The 16,173-nt window shown below is 37.8% G+C and overlaps 1 protein-coding gene across 12 annotated transcripts in view; it reads left to right on the top strand.

Moving 5' to 3' along the window:
• The window catches only part of EYA4 (EYA transcriptional coactivator and phosphatase 4), a 264,919-nt gene extending 249,220 nt beyond the window's left edge, over positions 1-15,699 (top strand). For 9 of the 12 annotated variants that reach the window (XM_034990685.1, XM_034990687.1, XM_034990686.1 and 6 more), the window contains 6 exons: positions 1,794-1,852; positions 1,960-2,120; positions 5,181-5,295; positions 9,428-9,549; positions 11,554-11,654; positions 15,204-15,699. In XM_034990685.1, the coding sequence (XP_034846576.1) occupies positions 1,794-1,852; positions 1,960-2,120; positions 5,181-5,295; positions 9,428-9,549; positions 11,554-11,654; positions 15,204-15,284 (639 nt within the window). In that variant the 3' untranslated portion in view covers positions 15,285-15,699. Of the gene's footprint in view, positions 1-1,793; positions 1,853-1,959; positions 2,121-5,180; positions 5,296-9,427; positions 9,550-11,414; positions 11,655-15,203 lie in introns of those variants that run through there. The other 3 variants (XM_034990691.1, XM_034990693.1, XM_034990697.1) reach the window with 1 other exon arrangement.
• Positions 15,700-16,173: the final 474 nt, after the last annotated feature.

The raw sequence follows: 16,173 nt of genomic DNA on the forward strand, positions 1-16,173 counted from the left end.
GGGGGGGGGGGGGGGCAATATCCAGGTGACCCAAACACCCCCCTCAGGGAGCCTCCAGTCAGATTAACTTTTTGGAGCCCTTCCTTACCTAGGAGTATTGGTAGACATTTATGCTAAAATTACTAATTTATGTATAATTTATGTAAATCATATGAACTTTTATTTCCCTGGATTTTCAAGTTACATACTAAAATTGTATTAATTGGGCTACTTTTATACTTTACATTTTAAAAGAAGCCCAAATCAGCTAGTCAACCTCAAACCATAAAAGGTTCTAATATATTCAGTGTGGAAAGCTGGAGATGAGATATGAAATATTTCACTACCAAATAGTTTCCAGGTCCTATAATGAATATAAATAGTAGCTGAAAAGCCCTTGCTTATTAGTATGGCATCTTCTTGTCAGAGTTAATAATTTTTTAAAAAGTGATTTTCAATAGTAAGCACTATGTTATGCAGTCAGGATCTGTGAGTATCTGAAATAATTTGCAGGGAGAAGAGGCCCCAAAAGCTAAACCATACTTATCCTAAAGTCAGTAAGTACTAGGTATTTTAAATACCCTAGCCAAATTCCACCTTCAGATCACATACTATTTCATTAGAACTTTGCAGATTATTTGAAGATAGAATAGGATCCTTAGAACAGCAAAGAAGAATTTACTTCTTATTTAGAAAAGTAACCGTTTGCTCTGAGAACACTGTGATTTCAGTCATACCAAGTGTATGGGTGTATGTACCTAAAGTTTATTCTCCTCTGAGTTTGTAGCACATTGGAGATGGTAAATCTTCATTATTTCCCTTTTATTTGTAAGTATCATTTTCAGCTTCAAGATTTCAAAACTTGAATAAGAGGAATAAAAGATACCGACTTCCACGGTTATTTAGCTTTTTTTCTGTGTTAAAAGACCAGGACTTTTATCCTTAACATATATTGCATTATTTGTTTCAGAGGTACAAATCTGAGATTCAACAGTCTTGCACAATTCACAGCGCTTACCAGAGCACATACCCTCCCCAATGTCTATCACCCAGTCACCTCATCCCTCCCACCCCACCCCCCACTCCAGCAACCCTCAGTTTGTTTCCTGAGATTAAGAATTCCTCATATCAGTGAGGTCATATGATACATGGAGGGCACGTTCTGCATGGAGCACTGGGTGTTACGCACAAACAATGAATCATGGAACACTATATCTAAAACTAATGATGTAATATATGGGGATTAACATAACAATAAAAAAATATGGTCAAAAAAAAAAAAAAAGACCAGGACTTTTAGAATAGCATCAGCATGGTTCCTTCATGGTACCCCTGGCCCAGCAAAAGGTAGGAAGTCTAGAAATCTCACAGGACACCATAATCATCAGGCCCCTCCATAGCTGCTGAACAAATAGCAAATAATAGTAACCACCTGACGTTCAACCACACAAGTTCTGTGTATCTTCAGATTAGCTTTGTTTCCATATTTAAGTATACGCAACAGAAATGGCTAAAAGTGAACACCAGTCATTCTTAAAAAGATTCAAAAGATAATTTGTTATCCATAATTTTCAGAGTAAACATTAATTTTAGGCTGCTCGAAAGAAATGCACATGTCATATGTTTTCAGACTCCCTTTTATGGTACTCTTCTGGATTTAAAATAGAAATGCTGCCATTTCCCCAGTTTGTCTGTGGGATAGATGGGCAAATGCTGCCACCTTCTGGCCATGGTCTGAAATGGAAAGATGGAAAACCCCAAAACCACACAGGCATCCTTTGAAAAACAAGTAACTTTTCCGATGTTTTTAACAGGAGTGTGATCAAGTTCATATAGATGATGTTTCCTCTGATGATAATGGGCAGGACTTAAGGTAAGCCATGCCTTTCAGTATGCTCTTTCCTACAGAAATTCAGCTATGGAGTTTTGCACCTGTAATTATTTCTTTTATTTCTTTTTAATGTATTTTGGGTGTTGCAGTACCTACAGTTTTGCAACTGATGGCTTCCATGCAGCTGCAAGTAGTGCAAACCTTTGTTTGCCAACAGGTGTAAGAGGAGGGGTTGACTGGATGAGGAAGTTGGCTTTTCGTTACAGAAGAGTAAAAGAATTATACAACACCTACAAGAACAATGTTGGAGGTATGTGTGGCTCTTTAAATCTAATAAAGATACTGTAGAGAGAAGTAGGATCTGACCTGTAGTTCTGTGTTCCGTGTTAGAGACTACTCTAGTAGAAAAGAAGTTACTAAGAGCTCCTTTTGAACTCCCCTGAGTCAGAATCTTAAGTTTCTTAGTTGGTGGGGAGGAAAAGTGTAACTGCAAAATAAAACATGTGGCTCTGCCAAAGGAATTGGGAATTCTCTGTGCCCAGATGTTTGGTCAAGATTTACAGCAGGACATGGGAAGTTTACCCCTCTTGTGCAGATACAATTCATGCAAACCAGACAGGGGAACTCACTGAGGCAATGGGAAGACCTGCCTAAAAGCAAAGGCCCCAGTCGTTAGAGCAGAGTGGTTAGTCCTCATTATCTTTCTGGAATCCTGTCCAAAATAAATATAAACAGTGCTTTATGTCATTTCAAAGACTTAAGCAAGACTGATTTTATTTTTTAAAAAAATTGCATGTTGTCTGGCAGTATATCTTTTATCTTTTCCATGTATAGTATTAACTGTGATTATCATGGTTTTTAAATGTTCAGATACTCTGTAGGTCGAATCTGAACTATTTTACTTTCATCCATATATTAGAGGTGATATCACAACCTGTGACATCAAAACTAAAATCCTGGATACATTTCTTGATAAAATAAACCTTGGTTATTTCTATTATTAGGATCAATTTTATGTCAGCAAGATCCTAAGATTAGCTATGAAGTCACATAACATTTTTCTCCCAGGGTTTTCTGTTTGTTTCTCTCTCTCTCTCTCTCTCTCTCTCTTTAAAGAGTGGTTTGAGGAGCTTAAATCAGAATCTAAAATTGAATGATAAGTTAAATACACTTATGCATACTATATGTATGTATGTTTATATCTTATCATAGAATACAGTGTAGTAAGTAACATTTTCATCTATGGTATATATATTACACACACCACACACATCTTGAGGCGGGGGCTGTGTGTCTGTTCATCTTGTATCTCCAGTGTCTAGTGAGCCTTAAGGTACATAATAGGTGTTCAGTAGACGCTCAGTAGCTATAAGAGAATAAAAAACAGGTAGGGGTGCCTGGCTGGCTCAGTCAGTTAAGTGTCTGCCTCCCGCTCAGGTCATGATCTCAGGGTCCGGGGACCGAGCCGCACGTTGGCTCCCAGCTCAGTGGGGAGTCTGCTTCTCCCTCTCCCACTGCCTCTCTCTCTGCTTGTGCTCACTCTCCCTCTCAAATGAATAAATAAAATCTTTAAAAAAATATGTAGAACCATAGGCAATAGCAATATTATTATTATGGTTGTTAGAACTAAAAAGAGATCTTAGAAATAGGAGATCTTCATTTCCAAATGAGAAAGAGGCCCCTGCAGGACAGACAACTCCAGTTTCCTAATTCACTCCAATGCTCTAGGTAAGACATTTATAAAATCAGACAAACAGATATTCCATTTAAATTCAGTTGTGGGTGGGGGGCCTGGGTGGCTCAGTCATTAAGCGTCTGCCTTTGGCTCAGGTCATGATCCCAGGGTCCTGGGATCAAGCCCTGCATCGGGCTCCCTGCTACGCTGGAAGTCTGCTTCTCCCTCTCCCACTCCCCCTGCTTATGTTCCCTCTTTCCCTGTGTCTTTCTCTGTCAAATAAATAAATAAAATCTTAAAAAAAAATAGAATAAATTCAATTGTGGGTAACATGTTTAATTTTAAAATAAATATCCCCTTGAGAAATCTGAAATAATTTTTATTTAGGTATGGCATTGTTCCCCTCATGAAGGGTATTAAAGTTATGTAAAAACTAACAAGATTACTAATAAATAATATTATAGCTTTAAAAGTTTAAGTGCTGACATGCAAGTCCATTTTCTGTACTCTGTTAGCATCCCTTTATTGAAATAAGGACAAATGAGAGTTGCCAGAAACTATACATTTTGATTTTAAAAATCATCCACCTGTATATGTGCTCCTAATATTCTGAAATACGATTTAAGTAAGAAACTTCTTTTTAGCAGATTTGCATGATTTTGTTTTATCATAAAACAAGGACTTTTTATTTTTATTATTTGGTTTTTTGTTTGTTTATTAACTAAGCTCCATGCCAAGCATGGAGCCTGATGTGGGGCTCGATCTCACAACCCTGAGATAAGGACCTGAGCTGAGATCAAAATGCTCAACCGACTGAGCCATCCAGGCACCCCATAAACAAGGGTTTTTTAAATAAAAAAATTAGTATGCCTACTTTTTTTCTTATCCAAACATCAGTGCAGTTTTAACCATTGTTTATAAGTGTGTCATATGCTTCCGAATTTTAAACACAATTCTTGTAACTTCTTTTTAAAACGGGGAGTATTTGTGATAGCTTCAGCGCTGGTAGGTGCATATGATAATGTCAGTATTACTGGTTAAAAGTGGTAATGATTGTGATTATCAAGAAGTGAAACATTATGGGGGTGCCCGGGTGGCTCAGTTGGTTAAGCGACTGCCTTTGGCTCAGGTCATGATCCTGGAGTCCCGGGATCGAGTCCCGCATCGGGCTCCCTGCTCAACAGGGAGTCTGCTTCTCCCTCTCCCTCTGACCCTCCCCCCTCTTGTGCTCTCTCTCTCAATTAAATAAATAAAAATCTTTAAAAAAAAATGTGAAACATTTTCAGACCACCGGAGTGTTTGAGGTTTGTATCCCTGGGCTGGTCGACCCCAGCCTCTTCTCCAGACCTATCCTATCACCGTCTTTTGGGGTGGGACCCCGGCACAGGAGTGGTGGAAGCTCCTCGGGTGATTGCGTCCACTGTGCCAGATTCTAGGTTCAGTGAGAACAGAGGCTGGGACCCACTTTTTCACTGTTTCATCCCCACTGTTTGGCCCAGGACCTGAAATCTAGAAGTTGTTCAATAAATGTTTGAATGAATGAATGGATCATCAGTTCTTAAATGAAAGATCACTATTGATATAAATCAGTCTCTCTCTCTTTCTCATATGATCTATCCTAGACAGAAGGGAGACCTAGACAAGGTATTCCTGAAATTTGTCATCTCTTGATTCTGCCTTGTTTTTCGGTTGCAGGACTCCTTGGCCCTGCCAAGAGAGATGCATGGCTACAGTTAAGGGCAGAGATCGAAGGTCTGACAGACTCCTGGCTAACAAATGCACTTAAATCTTTATCAATTATTAGTACTAGGTAAGTGGTATTGTTTCAGTTTCTGTATTTGTTGTATTGAAGATGTAGTTGTAATAGTGCAACATATATACAAATTCTTTAATTACTAGAGTATTTTAGAATTTCAAGGGACCCCACAATTCACTGAAGCAAGTGATTTTCAAGGTGTGTGGGGGAGGTTTTTGGGGTAGAGGATGGGAGTTGCAGCTTCTCAGCAGGAGATCCCTTATCTTTACCCTCCTTTCTATATAACTACTGATAATCTCCACAGGAAGGTCATGTGGCTTGAATAAAAAAAGAAAAAAGAAAAGACAGCACCCTGTTAGTGGCAAAGTACAGGAGATGATGAAAAAAATAAAATAAAAACAATTTACACAGAGTGCATCTTTTTAAGTGTTTTGGCCCACTATAGATAATATGCATAATTTATTTATTTATATTTTAAGATTTTATTTATTTATTTAACAGAGAGAGACACAGCAAGAGAGGGAACACAAGCAGGGGGAGTGGGATAGGGAGAAGCAGGCATCCCACTGAGTAGGGAGCCTGATGCGGAACTCGATCCCAGGACTCTGGGATCATGACCTGAGCCAAAGGCAGATGCTTAACGAAGGCAGATGCTTAACGACTGAGCCACCCAGGCGCCCCGATAATATGCATATTTAAATGCAACAAAATCCCTGGTGAAAGCTCTTTGAAAAACTTGTAACCTTTGTGTTGTTAGAACTGAACAGTGAAATACTGACTTACTAGTGTAGATAATAGAACTGAATAGACTTATAACTAGCTGAACACCATGTGCCATAAATGCTAGTTGATGAAGTGATATAAATCTGGAAAGTGATAGCTACTTAGGGTGGGGATGAATCTCTATACTATCCCATTCCTTAATTTTATTTCTGAGTTAGGTGGATAAATAAAAGCATGCATAGCCAACCTGTGGGTAGCACAAATTCAGAGGAAGAGGTAATACTTGGACTGATTGAATCTGGATACAGAAAGCCTCAGTGGGGTAAAAGGAGAATCCAGGGTTAGAACATGGAAGTTAGCGTGTGTGCATCCAGTCCTCCACGTGGCTTCCAGCCACCATGTAACCAGCAACTACACTGATGTCGGAAACTGTAAGGGGTGGATGGAGGTGGCTAGGAAGCTACAAGTTTCCTGGGTCAGGCTGGGGAAGCCAAACCAGAGCACTTCACTCAGTTCTGGGCACCACATTCCAACGGGGGCGTGGCATATTCAACATCTTAAGTCCAGCAAAGTGGCAAGAAGGGTTTTAGGCTGAGGATACCACATGAAAGGAACAGTTGGAGGGAGGAGCCAAGGAGTTTCGTCTGAAGGAGAGTCCTATGTGAAACATCCTGTGTGAAACAAGATTACCAGTTTCAACTGTTTGAGATGTTAGGCTGAAAGTAAGTTACATTTCTCTCTGTGATCTGTAAAGGAGAAAATTAGGATGGATGTGTGGGAATCCTAGGGAGGAAGTTCTGGCTCTATGTAAGGAAGAACTGTCTCACAATTGAAGCTGTTTTAAAATGGGACTTGCTGGCTTGTGATCTGTAACTGGTGATATGGAGACAAAAGTTCAAGGAAGCTAAGATGTGAGGACTCCTGAGTCCCTGAAATTGTGTGTAAAATGTAGTAGAATGTACATTTCTCTGACAAGGAGGTCAGCAGCTTTCATTATTTCTAAAAGAAGTCTCCTAGATGCTTAAAAACCAAGGGTTATTACAGTGTTATATAGATTATATACGTGTTGTCCATGATATAGAGAGAGTATTATTACACACTGGCCTTAAAGCAACTACATGGGTATGTGATTTTAAGAAGCCAAAGTGTAACAAGGAGAAAGGGAAAAATAAGTCATTACACACTGGAGATTAGAGTGCCTTGAGATTTGTCAAGTCATCCACATGTAGGACCCTACTGGTAATTTTTACAAAATGTCCAGGAGAACAGAAGCTTATACAAAATGTGGCTGAATTCTGTATCCGAGCCTTTAGCTAAGTTTGTACCCTCCAGCTCTAATTCTTCTCCTGTGAATATAGTTGAAGGTCATAATCAAATGTGTAGGAAAATTTTCTATGTCACACATTATTGATAATGTTTAGAAGTCAAACCATCTTAAGTGAGCTAACTTTAAAAAAACGATGCTGCAGCCACATGTGGTTTTCACACATTATATTTTGTGCGGAAAGGAGGACTAATAGACAATATGACATAAGTGAATAGGGTCATGATATAAACAAGCAAAAAAAGAAAAAAATCATATGTATATTGTGGTACTAATGAGGAAAAGTATCTATACACAAATTCTGAAAGTAAACACACAAGATGGTGAGAGCAGTTACTTTCCGCTCTCTGGATAGCTAAATAATTGATGCTTTTCATGTTCTTGATATTTGCCCATATTTCACAAATGTATATACATGTAAACCTATAAATATATGCAGTGTTTGTAATTAGAAGTTACAAAGCATTATAAATTGAATATTAAATATATGCAATGCTTATAATTTATAAATCTGCAATTTATAAACATGTGCAAAGTTTGTAATTTAAAGAAGAAATGATATAACTCCAAGTATCACTCAGTATCAGTGGTACGGCTAGATTTCAAAATATTACTTCAATACAGTAATGTGCTTGTGTATTATGCTTAATAATCTGCCATCATTCGGGGAGTTTCTGTCTGATAACAGGCAAATCACCTTCTAGGTCTTTATTGTCTTATTGGCCACATTAAGGATTACATTGGTGATACTTAACTAAACTTCTACCTCTAGAAGGCTTTGTTTCTTTATCCCATCTAAGTGAGAACCTCATCGTGTGCTTCCAGAAATCAGAGCTCCCATTACAAAATCAGGTTATCTATGGAAATAATTTAGAAATGAAAAGGTTTTAAAAGCCTGTAATTATAAAGATTTTATCATTGTTTTTGAATAAATTACAGTTTTTCTTTACACAGGATATGTCTAAAGAATATAAAGCATAATATTAAGTATACTGGGGGGTAAGCATATACATACCATGAAAAGTTGGCACCCAACTTGCTCTTCTAACTTCCAACCAGGCTTCTGATAATCAATCTAGAGATTTCCAGAGAATATTTTTGAGGCTCTCACTAATATGTATTAAAGGTTCGTGCTACAAAATACCAGTAGAGAAAGGTCCCTACCTATATGCCTTCTGAGTTCCAATTTGATGTGTGTGGTTTGAGCCCCTCAAGGCAGGATGGCTCAATTTTTCCATAATCCAGAAGGAAGGACCACAGTCCATTCTTTCCAGATCTCTGCCTCACAGTTGCCACTCTTGGTGTTTCCTTTATCTCCCTGCAATATTACTCTGAAAGAAACAACTGTAAGTTGTAAAATGGGACATTTTCACTGTCAAAGAGTAGGGCCTTTGTAGATGGATTAAAACTGAACCCATTAAATGCAGTTTGCTCTTTGTTGTTGTTAAGAAGGAGATTCAGGGATTCACCTCTTCCGGATTAAATAAGGGTCCTCTCCATTCTTACTTCTTCAGGATCCCCATCTGAAGAAGTGTTCTTGATTGGAACACTGGACTGTTGCTCTCACAAAATCCAAAAACTCCTTTTACGCATCCCATCACTTTCTTTCTGCCTATGACTACTACTTTTCCAGGCTCTTCTAACCCTGGGACATAGAATCTTACCACCCTAAAAAATACCTCGTCTGGATACTTGTAAAACTTAGAGCTAAACTATCCCTCTGATAACCTTCCCATGATTGCTGTTGGCGGAGGTAGGTGTTCTTCTCTGAGGTTCCACAGAAGCCTAAAGAGGAGATCTTTATTATAGAACATATTTCATATTGCAGGTGTCTACTTCCTTGTCTCTCTCCTATCTATCCTGTGATCTGGGATGCAGCGGGGACAAAAATGTCATTCATCCATGACTTCTTTTTGCCTGTCTTCTTCCGCTTCTCCCATTTTGGGATGTATTCCTAGCCCCTGTCATGGTGTCTGTCAGGTAGCAGGCACTCCGTAAATAACTGTTGACATTTAAAGGTTAGGTTATCAGGGCCCATTTGTTATGGAATTGAAAGACCCCAGTGACCATTTAAAATCTGCACCATTAGAAATTATTTAGTATTAGAAAACAACAATGCGTATTTCCTCCCTATCGTAGGAGTAACTGCGTAAATGTCTTGGTAACGACAACCCAACTGATCCCAGCACTCGCGAAGGTTCTACTCTATAGTTTAGGAGGTGCTTTCCCCATTGAGAATATTTACAGTGCAACTAAAATAGGTAAGAAAATTCTTTCTAACTCTGTATGCAATGTGTTCACATCTGTGTCTTGGGGGATTTTCTTAATATGTCTCTCTGCATGATCCCTCTTTAATCAGTTTTGCTATTACAATATCACGCAAATTTGAACAGAGCTCAGATAACAAAGGAGCCTGTGACTCATTGTACATATGCAAATTTTATGAAAACTGTTGCCTAATGAAATTCTGAATTCAGTCTCTGGACAATTCTGTTTACTTATTTATGTATTTGTATTTATCTTTCATTACAGCACCTGTTTTCTAAGTAATAGAGTGTCTTTGGCCTTGGTACTTAATATCTTAGTTAGTATGGTATATGGTATTGCATCTTTGCAGATGCGATAATCTAGATCTAAGATAAAAATACTATGTTGGCATTACAGGGGAGTGCCGGGTAGATGGAAGTAGCATCCTTTATTCCAGAAAAAATAATCTCATGCATTATAACTCATGAATGCCTGGAAATCCACATTTCCAACAATGTTCCATAGTAATTAAAGATCTACAACCTTGTTTATTTGCTTACTATCTGTCTGCGGAGCCATTTGTGACTTGAAGTGCCTCTCACAGACTACGTCTCTAATCATCTTTCAAAAACAGAGCTTCCTAACCTCTGCCATCCTGAAAGAGTTAAAAGAAAACAGCTCGCGTATTGCACTGTCCTGTCAAGGAAATGCCTGGGGAAATAGGTTGTATAATGTGCCCTGCAGGTCAGCAAACTTGGGCTCTGGCACCTTGACAAGAGCTCAGAATCCCAAAATCCCCTACCAAAAATAACGTGTCCTGGGCCTCGCAGAGTTTCAATATTGGCACAAGCTAAAAAGAGCCCCCAGTTGCAGCTGTTTCAGGAGTATAGTTAAAGAGAGCCTTTACAAGCTTTCCTAATGTAAATTCCACATTGTCCTACGCACTACAGCTCAGAGCCCTGATGCCAGTCCCACTCATTCATTACAGAAATGTATGTATTTATGCTGGCAGGATTAACCTGTCACACTTTATTTTGCATTTTGACATGTCAAGTAATTTTACACCAGCATATAAGCATTTCTTCTAGCAAGGACGATATTCTTTTTTACTGGCCAAATTGTTCCTCATATTTAATCTGAAAAAGCAATGATTTTTATTTTTCCCTTTAAGCTAGTTTTTTTTTTTTTTTTTGAGTTCTGAACTATCAGATTAAGAAAAAAATGCAAAAAATAGCCATAACTGCATGAACATTCTGGGAATGAAATTCAGAGAATTATGCCAATGTTGTAAAATGAAGAACATGTAGAAATTCCACCGTGTTACTCCCATAGTGCAGTCAGAGGAGACAGGTGTCCACAGTGCTGTGGCCGACAGCACCCTTAGTACAATTAATCTGAGCAGACTAGCTCCCAGCCACTTGAAGAAAGGCGTTGTTTATCAAGGTAAATCCACATCTTAGTATTTCCTCCTTCCTTACAGGTGAACCTTCAGTTTCTTACAATAATGTTTCTAGCTGACTTGTCTGTACTACCTGAACTAGATAAAATTGATACACAGAATTAAAAAAAAAATGTCAAAACTCATAGCTGCTTGTAAAGTTGTTCCAGTATTCTTTTGGTGGTGTAAAAGATGCTAACATTTTCTCTGGGTCAAATGCTTAACCCTATTGACTTTTTTGGAGTGTGAAACACATTTGTTCAATAATCTGTCTCAAGTAAAGACTTAACATTATTCAAATGTGTTTGTTGATTTCAAAAACCCAGAAATTGCAAGCTAGCTTAGGTGATCGATGTTCAAGAGAAATTAACCTAACACTTTATGAATCTTTAGGTTAATGAATGCAATGGCTGGAAGAATAAGCAGTGCATTGTTTTTCAGGCAAGGAAAGCTGTTTTGAGCGTATAGTGTCCAGATTTGGCACTAACATAACTTATGTTGTGATTGGAGATGGCCGAGATGAGGAGCATGCCGCTAACCAGGTAACTTCACTCTGAACTTTATCTCATTTATCTTCCAGGAAAAGAAAGTTGCTTTGAACGAATAATGCAAAGGTTTGGCAGAAAAGTAGTATATGTTGTAATTGGGGATGGTGTAGAAGAAGAACAGGCAGCAAAAAAGGTAACCTGTCTCAAACAATGTTGGCGTGATACTTTTAATGCAAGCTTTTGTGTTTGCATTCCTGTAGTTTGGCCCAATGGCAGCTTGACAAATGATTTAAATTTATAGATGTAAAGCAGTAAGAGCATGAGAAGGTCAATACGTACATTCAAATAAACCATTTGGAGTCTAGCATTTTTTTTGCCTGAAATTCGATAGGAAATGTACAAAAATTTAGTCAGATTTATTTGTGTGTGTGTGTGTCTCTGTGTGTGTGTGTTTACGTGTAATGCACACAGATATGATGATCTTTGAGAAAGGTGGGGGAAATTAACCATTTTTAAACACATAAAGTTTAACCTGATAGACAAGTTTCATGAGCTCCATAGAAATCATATCAGTGGCTTTGTTCTTACCCTTTTGCTCACCCACCTTCTATGCCAATGGTCCTTGTGAGTGCCTTGTAGTAAGTGTGCTCCTTGATGATAAATGCTAAGGATAGATTCAATAGCTGAAGAACAAACTATTGCTAGAGAACTTAATAAATGCTGTTGGAATGACATGTATTATTCAGATCCTTGGTGCCAACTTGTCATAAAGACTTAGGGGCGGTATGCCTTGTATCTTCTAGAAGAGTGTTGCCTGTTTGAGTGAGCCAGTAGTACTCGACTGAAGCCAAGCAGGTGACATTGAACATATTCAGAAAATCTCATAGGCCCTAGGTATTTAAATAAGCCTTTTCATCTGGCCCGTATTTCTGAGGAAGAAATTAAGGTAGTTAAAAACCATTAAATGGTTGGCCCAAGATCAAAAGAGGAATGATACCAGGATTGGTCCTAGACACCAAACTATCAGTTGACACAACACTGAGACCTAATGCTTCCTTCACTGAATGGTCACAAAATATCATCCAGCCAGGATAAAAATCATTATAATTTATAGAATAAAGCAAAATGATGATTGCTATTTTTAAACAGTGACAAAGCAGCTTATATTGTTTTACATAGAAAGAATGTTGTCATTATCCTGAGGAGATCTCAAATCATCATCTAATAAAGCCTTCACACTTGCGTGTGCTGGAGTGTTTACCTGATTTCTGTTTTCCAAAATAAATTTTTAAGAAAAGTTTATAGCTATACTAGAAAGATAAAAGAAATGACTTCGGTTTGTAGATAATTTAAATCAAGCGAAATGAAGAAAGAGAAAGAGCTTCTACTTTAGAAGGCTTAGTGAAGTGTTGGAAGCCATAACTGAAAAATTCCATGCCTTTCCATAACACTAAGGACTGGTGTAGGCTCTGATTACCACAGAGCTCTTGGTCTTCATTGTTAGCAACATCAGTGACCCAGGACGGCACACTGGCCCCTCAGACATTCTGTATCAGGTCCGAGATGCAGCCTCAAGAAACACAGCTTTCATTGCTGACTGCTGCTTAGAATACTTCCAGTTGCACGCAGTTGAATTACCTATTGGAGTTCGTCCATGTCCGGAGTCCACGCTATTTTGATTTTTCACAGTGGCACCATTGTGACAGACAACAAGTAGTCCATGCGCCCCTGCGGCAGACATCTTGCGTGTCTTTTAGACTATGTGAAATTCACACAGATCTAGGTCAGGGCAATATAAATTCGCTTTTCCAAACCAGAGACATGATATGCCTTTGAAAATGAAAATGCATAAAGTCTACACCATTTATCCATGGTGTGAAAACAGGACTTGGCACCCCAGTTGTTATACCCTCTGCTTTAACCCTGAAACTTCAGGAGAAAAAGGCATGACTCCAAGTGGGTGAGAACCTTGGATAGAATGCTATTTCCAAATGGTTGCTTCTGTAGGTACAGTTTTGGTGATGGTGGAGGCTTACGGTTCTATTTTGAAACACAGGTGGCTGGTCCCTCTAGTGTGCAGGATGCATGCTTTTCTTTGGATGTGGCTGTAATCGCATGCGCAGAAATACAAAGTACCATCTTGTTGTTAAAAATAGATCTGAGCTGAATGAACAAAAAAACTTCTGTGCTTTCATTGGACCTAGAAACATGTTTTGTTTTGCAAATTTAAGAAGAAATTTCAAAGTTTAAGAATTAATGTATAACCACAGCCCCCTATAGAAATATATAATGTGAGCCATTATTGTAATTTTAAGTTTTCTGGAAGCTGCATTTTTTAAAAAAAGAGACAGGTAGAATTAATTTTAGTAATATAATTTAACCCAATATACCTAGAATATTATTGTATCAATATCTAATAAAAATAATAATTATAATTCTAATAAAGGAATAATTATTATATATATATATATATATATATTATATATATATATATATATATATATATATAAAAAATAATTCTAATAAAGGAAAGCTTGTGTTTTATTTGGGTTCTTAATAATTCCAGTAGTTATATGAGGCAACTATTTGTGCATCCAACCATAATGTGATGTTACATTCTAAGTCTTTGAAACTCTGTATACATTTCAGGTGCTCAATACACACATGGGGCTACTGGCTACCATATTGGACAACAAAGAATCAGAACAATAGTGATTATTATTTTAATGTTTAACTTCTATTATAAAATACATTTCCATGTTTTATATATATATACACATATATATGTATTTTTGTTATATGTGTGTGTGTGTGTATATATATATATATATATATATATATATATATGGATATGTAGTCTACAAGATGCCATCAGCCCAAAACTACAAATAATGCTTTGGTTTTAATTGCCACTGTGCATTATTTCTTTTTTTCATTATTGTCCATAATGGAGTATTTTTAGACAGCTTTTTCCTAATCACACTTTTTTGTGAAGCTTCTCACACATATACCATATCCTGGTATATCTTTGGAGAGGCTCAAACCATTGTAATGTCAAAGAATATTTTTCCCCAGAAGGGTTCATTTTTGTCCCCTTTAGTACATATCACCCCTATTGGGAATGGATGCTGGAGTGCTTTCTTTCAGTCCCATACCAGTGAAATAAGTCAGTGCTACTGGCTTAAGTTATTACTTACCCCAGAAAAGGAAGAAGGTTGATCATCATCCCCACATTGTTTCCTACCTTATATAGTCCAGCTTCAGATTATTTTTTTACATAGAAAGGAATTCACCTTCTTCCTCTCCCATAGACAAAAAGCCTTGGACTTAGGAAGTTTATCATTTTTTAAATTTTGTTTCTGAGAGGTGAACCCTAAGGAGTGTTGTGGTTAAAAATTGCTTTCCATAAGCCACGGAGGATTGCTCCGTGCTCAACTTGCTTCCCCAGATGCTGATGTTGGTCATGCTGTTCCAGAATAAATACTAAACTACTTAAGAAATCTCAGCATGTGCTTTTATAAACTTCAAAATCCAGTTCAGATCTATTTCTCTACGATCTTGACAATACGATATCGATGCTACCAAGCCTTCAAATACGATCATGCCTCCCTTGAGTTCCCTCCCTTGAATGTGGGTGACCCACACGTCTTTGTGTGTTCTGCTGCTTTATTGAGACAAGAGTTATGACTTCTCTCCATTCCTTCCCCTTCTCTCCTCTGTCCCTCCCTCTGTCAACACACAGCACAACATGCCCTTTTGGAGGATATCAAGTCACTCAGACCTCTTGGCTCTGCATCAAGCACTGGAATTAGAGTATTTGTAACTGTGTTCTCTAGCTGGAGATCCATTTTTTTTATATATATATATTTCAAGTACACTGAATTTTTATGTGTGATTCAATGCCCCTGGCTTTACACATATAAATTGTCTTAAAGGATGAAATCGTATTTGGAATGAAAATTCCAGAATGAAGAATTCAGATTGCTGAATGGAGTTAAACTTTAGCACTACAGAAAGGAAGCTCTATGGTCTTATATTTACAACACTTTAATGGTTTTAAAAAATAAAAAATCTGTGGAGGTTGCTGGTACACATCGAGTGAGTCCTAACTGGAATTAACAGCTTTAGCAAAGACCTCTTACCCTGGCAAAGCACCCAACACAGGCTCCGTCTGACAAGGTGGTGTTCAACAACATTCCTCAACACGGGAGATCTTCTCAGCCCTGAGGTTTGAATCTGACTTTAGCCGACCTAGCCCAGAAAATCTGAATTGGAATGCACTCAGACTGTATAAGGACAATCCTATCTAGACCTGTAATTTGTGTAAATTATGGATGAAAATAATTTACTGTGACTTTATTAGCAGCTGACTTTGAAAGTGGATGCAATTTTTCTTTTCATTTGTTGGGGAGGGAAGCGGGTGGGCAGTGGGAGTCTAATAATGTCTCTTTTTTTAAGTTTGGCAAACAAAATGTTCATACTGATGTGTTGTGCCTTAAAGACAAGACAGCGTTTGTGTGTTACAATGTAACTTTGGTTAAAATCTCTGTAGATAATGAAAAACAAAAACAACAGCAACAACAACAACAAAAAAACCCTTTGTGATCATTCTTAAGATGACCAAATTTAAAATTCAAGCTATCAAAGCTTAATACTGCATCAGCAAGAATCTGAGTATTTGTTGCAATAAGAAAACAATGATAATAAAGGAA

Source organism: Mirounga leonina, unplaced genomic scaffold, assembly GCF_011800145.1.
Source record: "Mirounga leonina isolate KUSES-001 unplaced genomic scaffold, KU_Mleo_1.0 Mir_53, whole genome shotgun sequence".
Lineage (NCBI taxonomy): Eukaryota > Metazoa > Chordata > Mammalia > Carnivora > Phocidae > Mirounga > Mirounga leonina.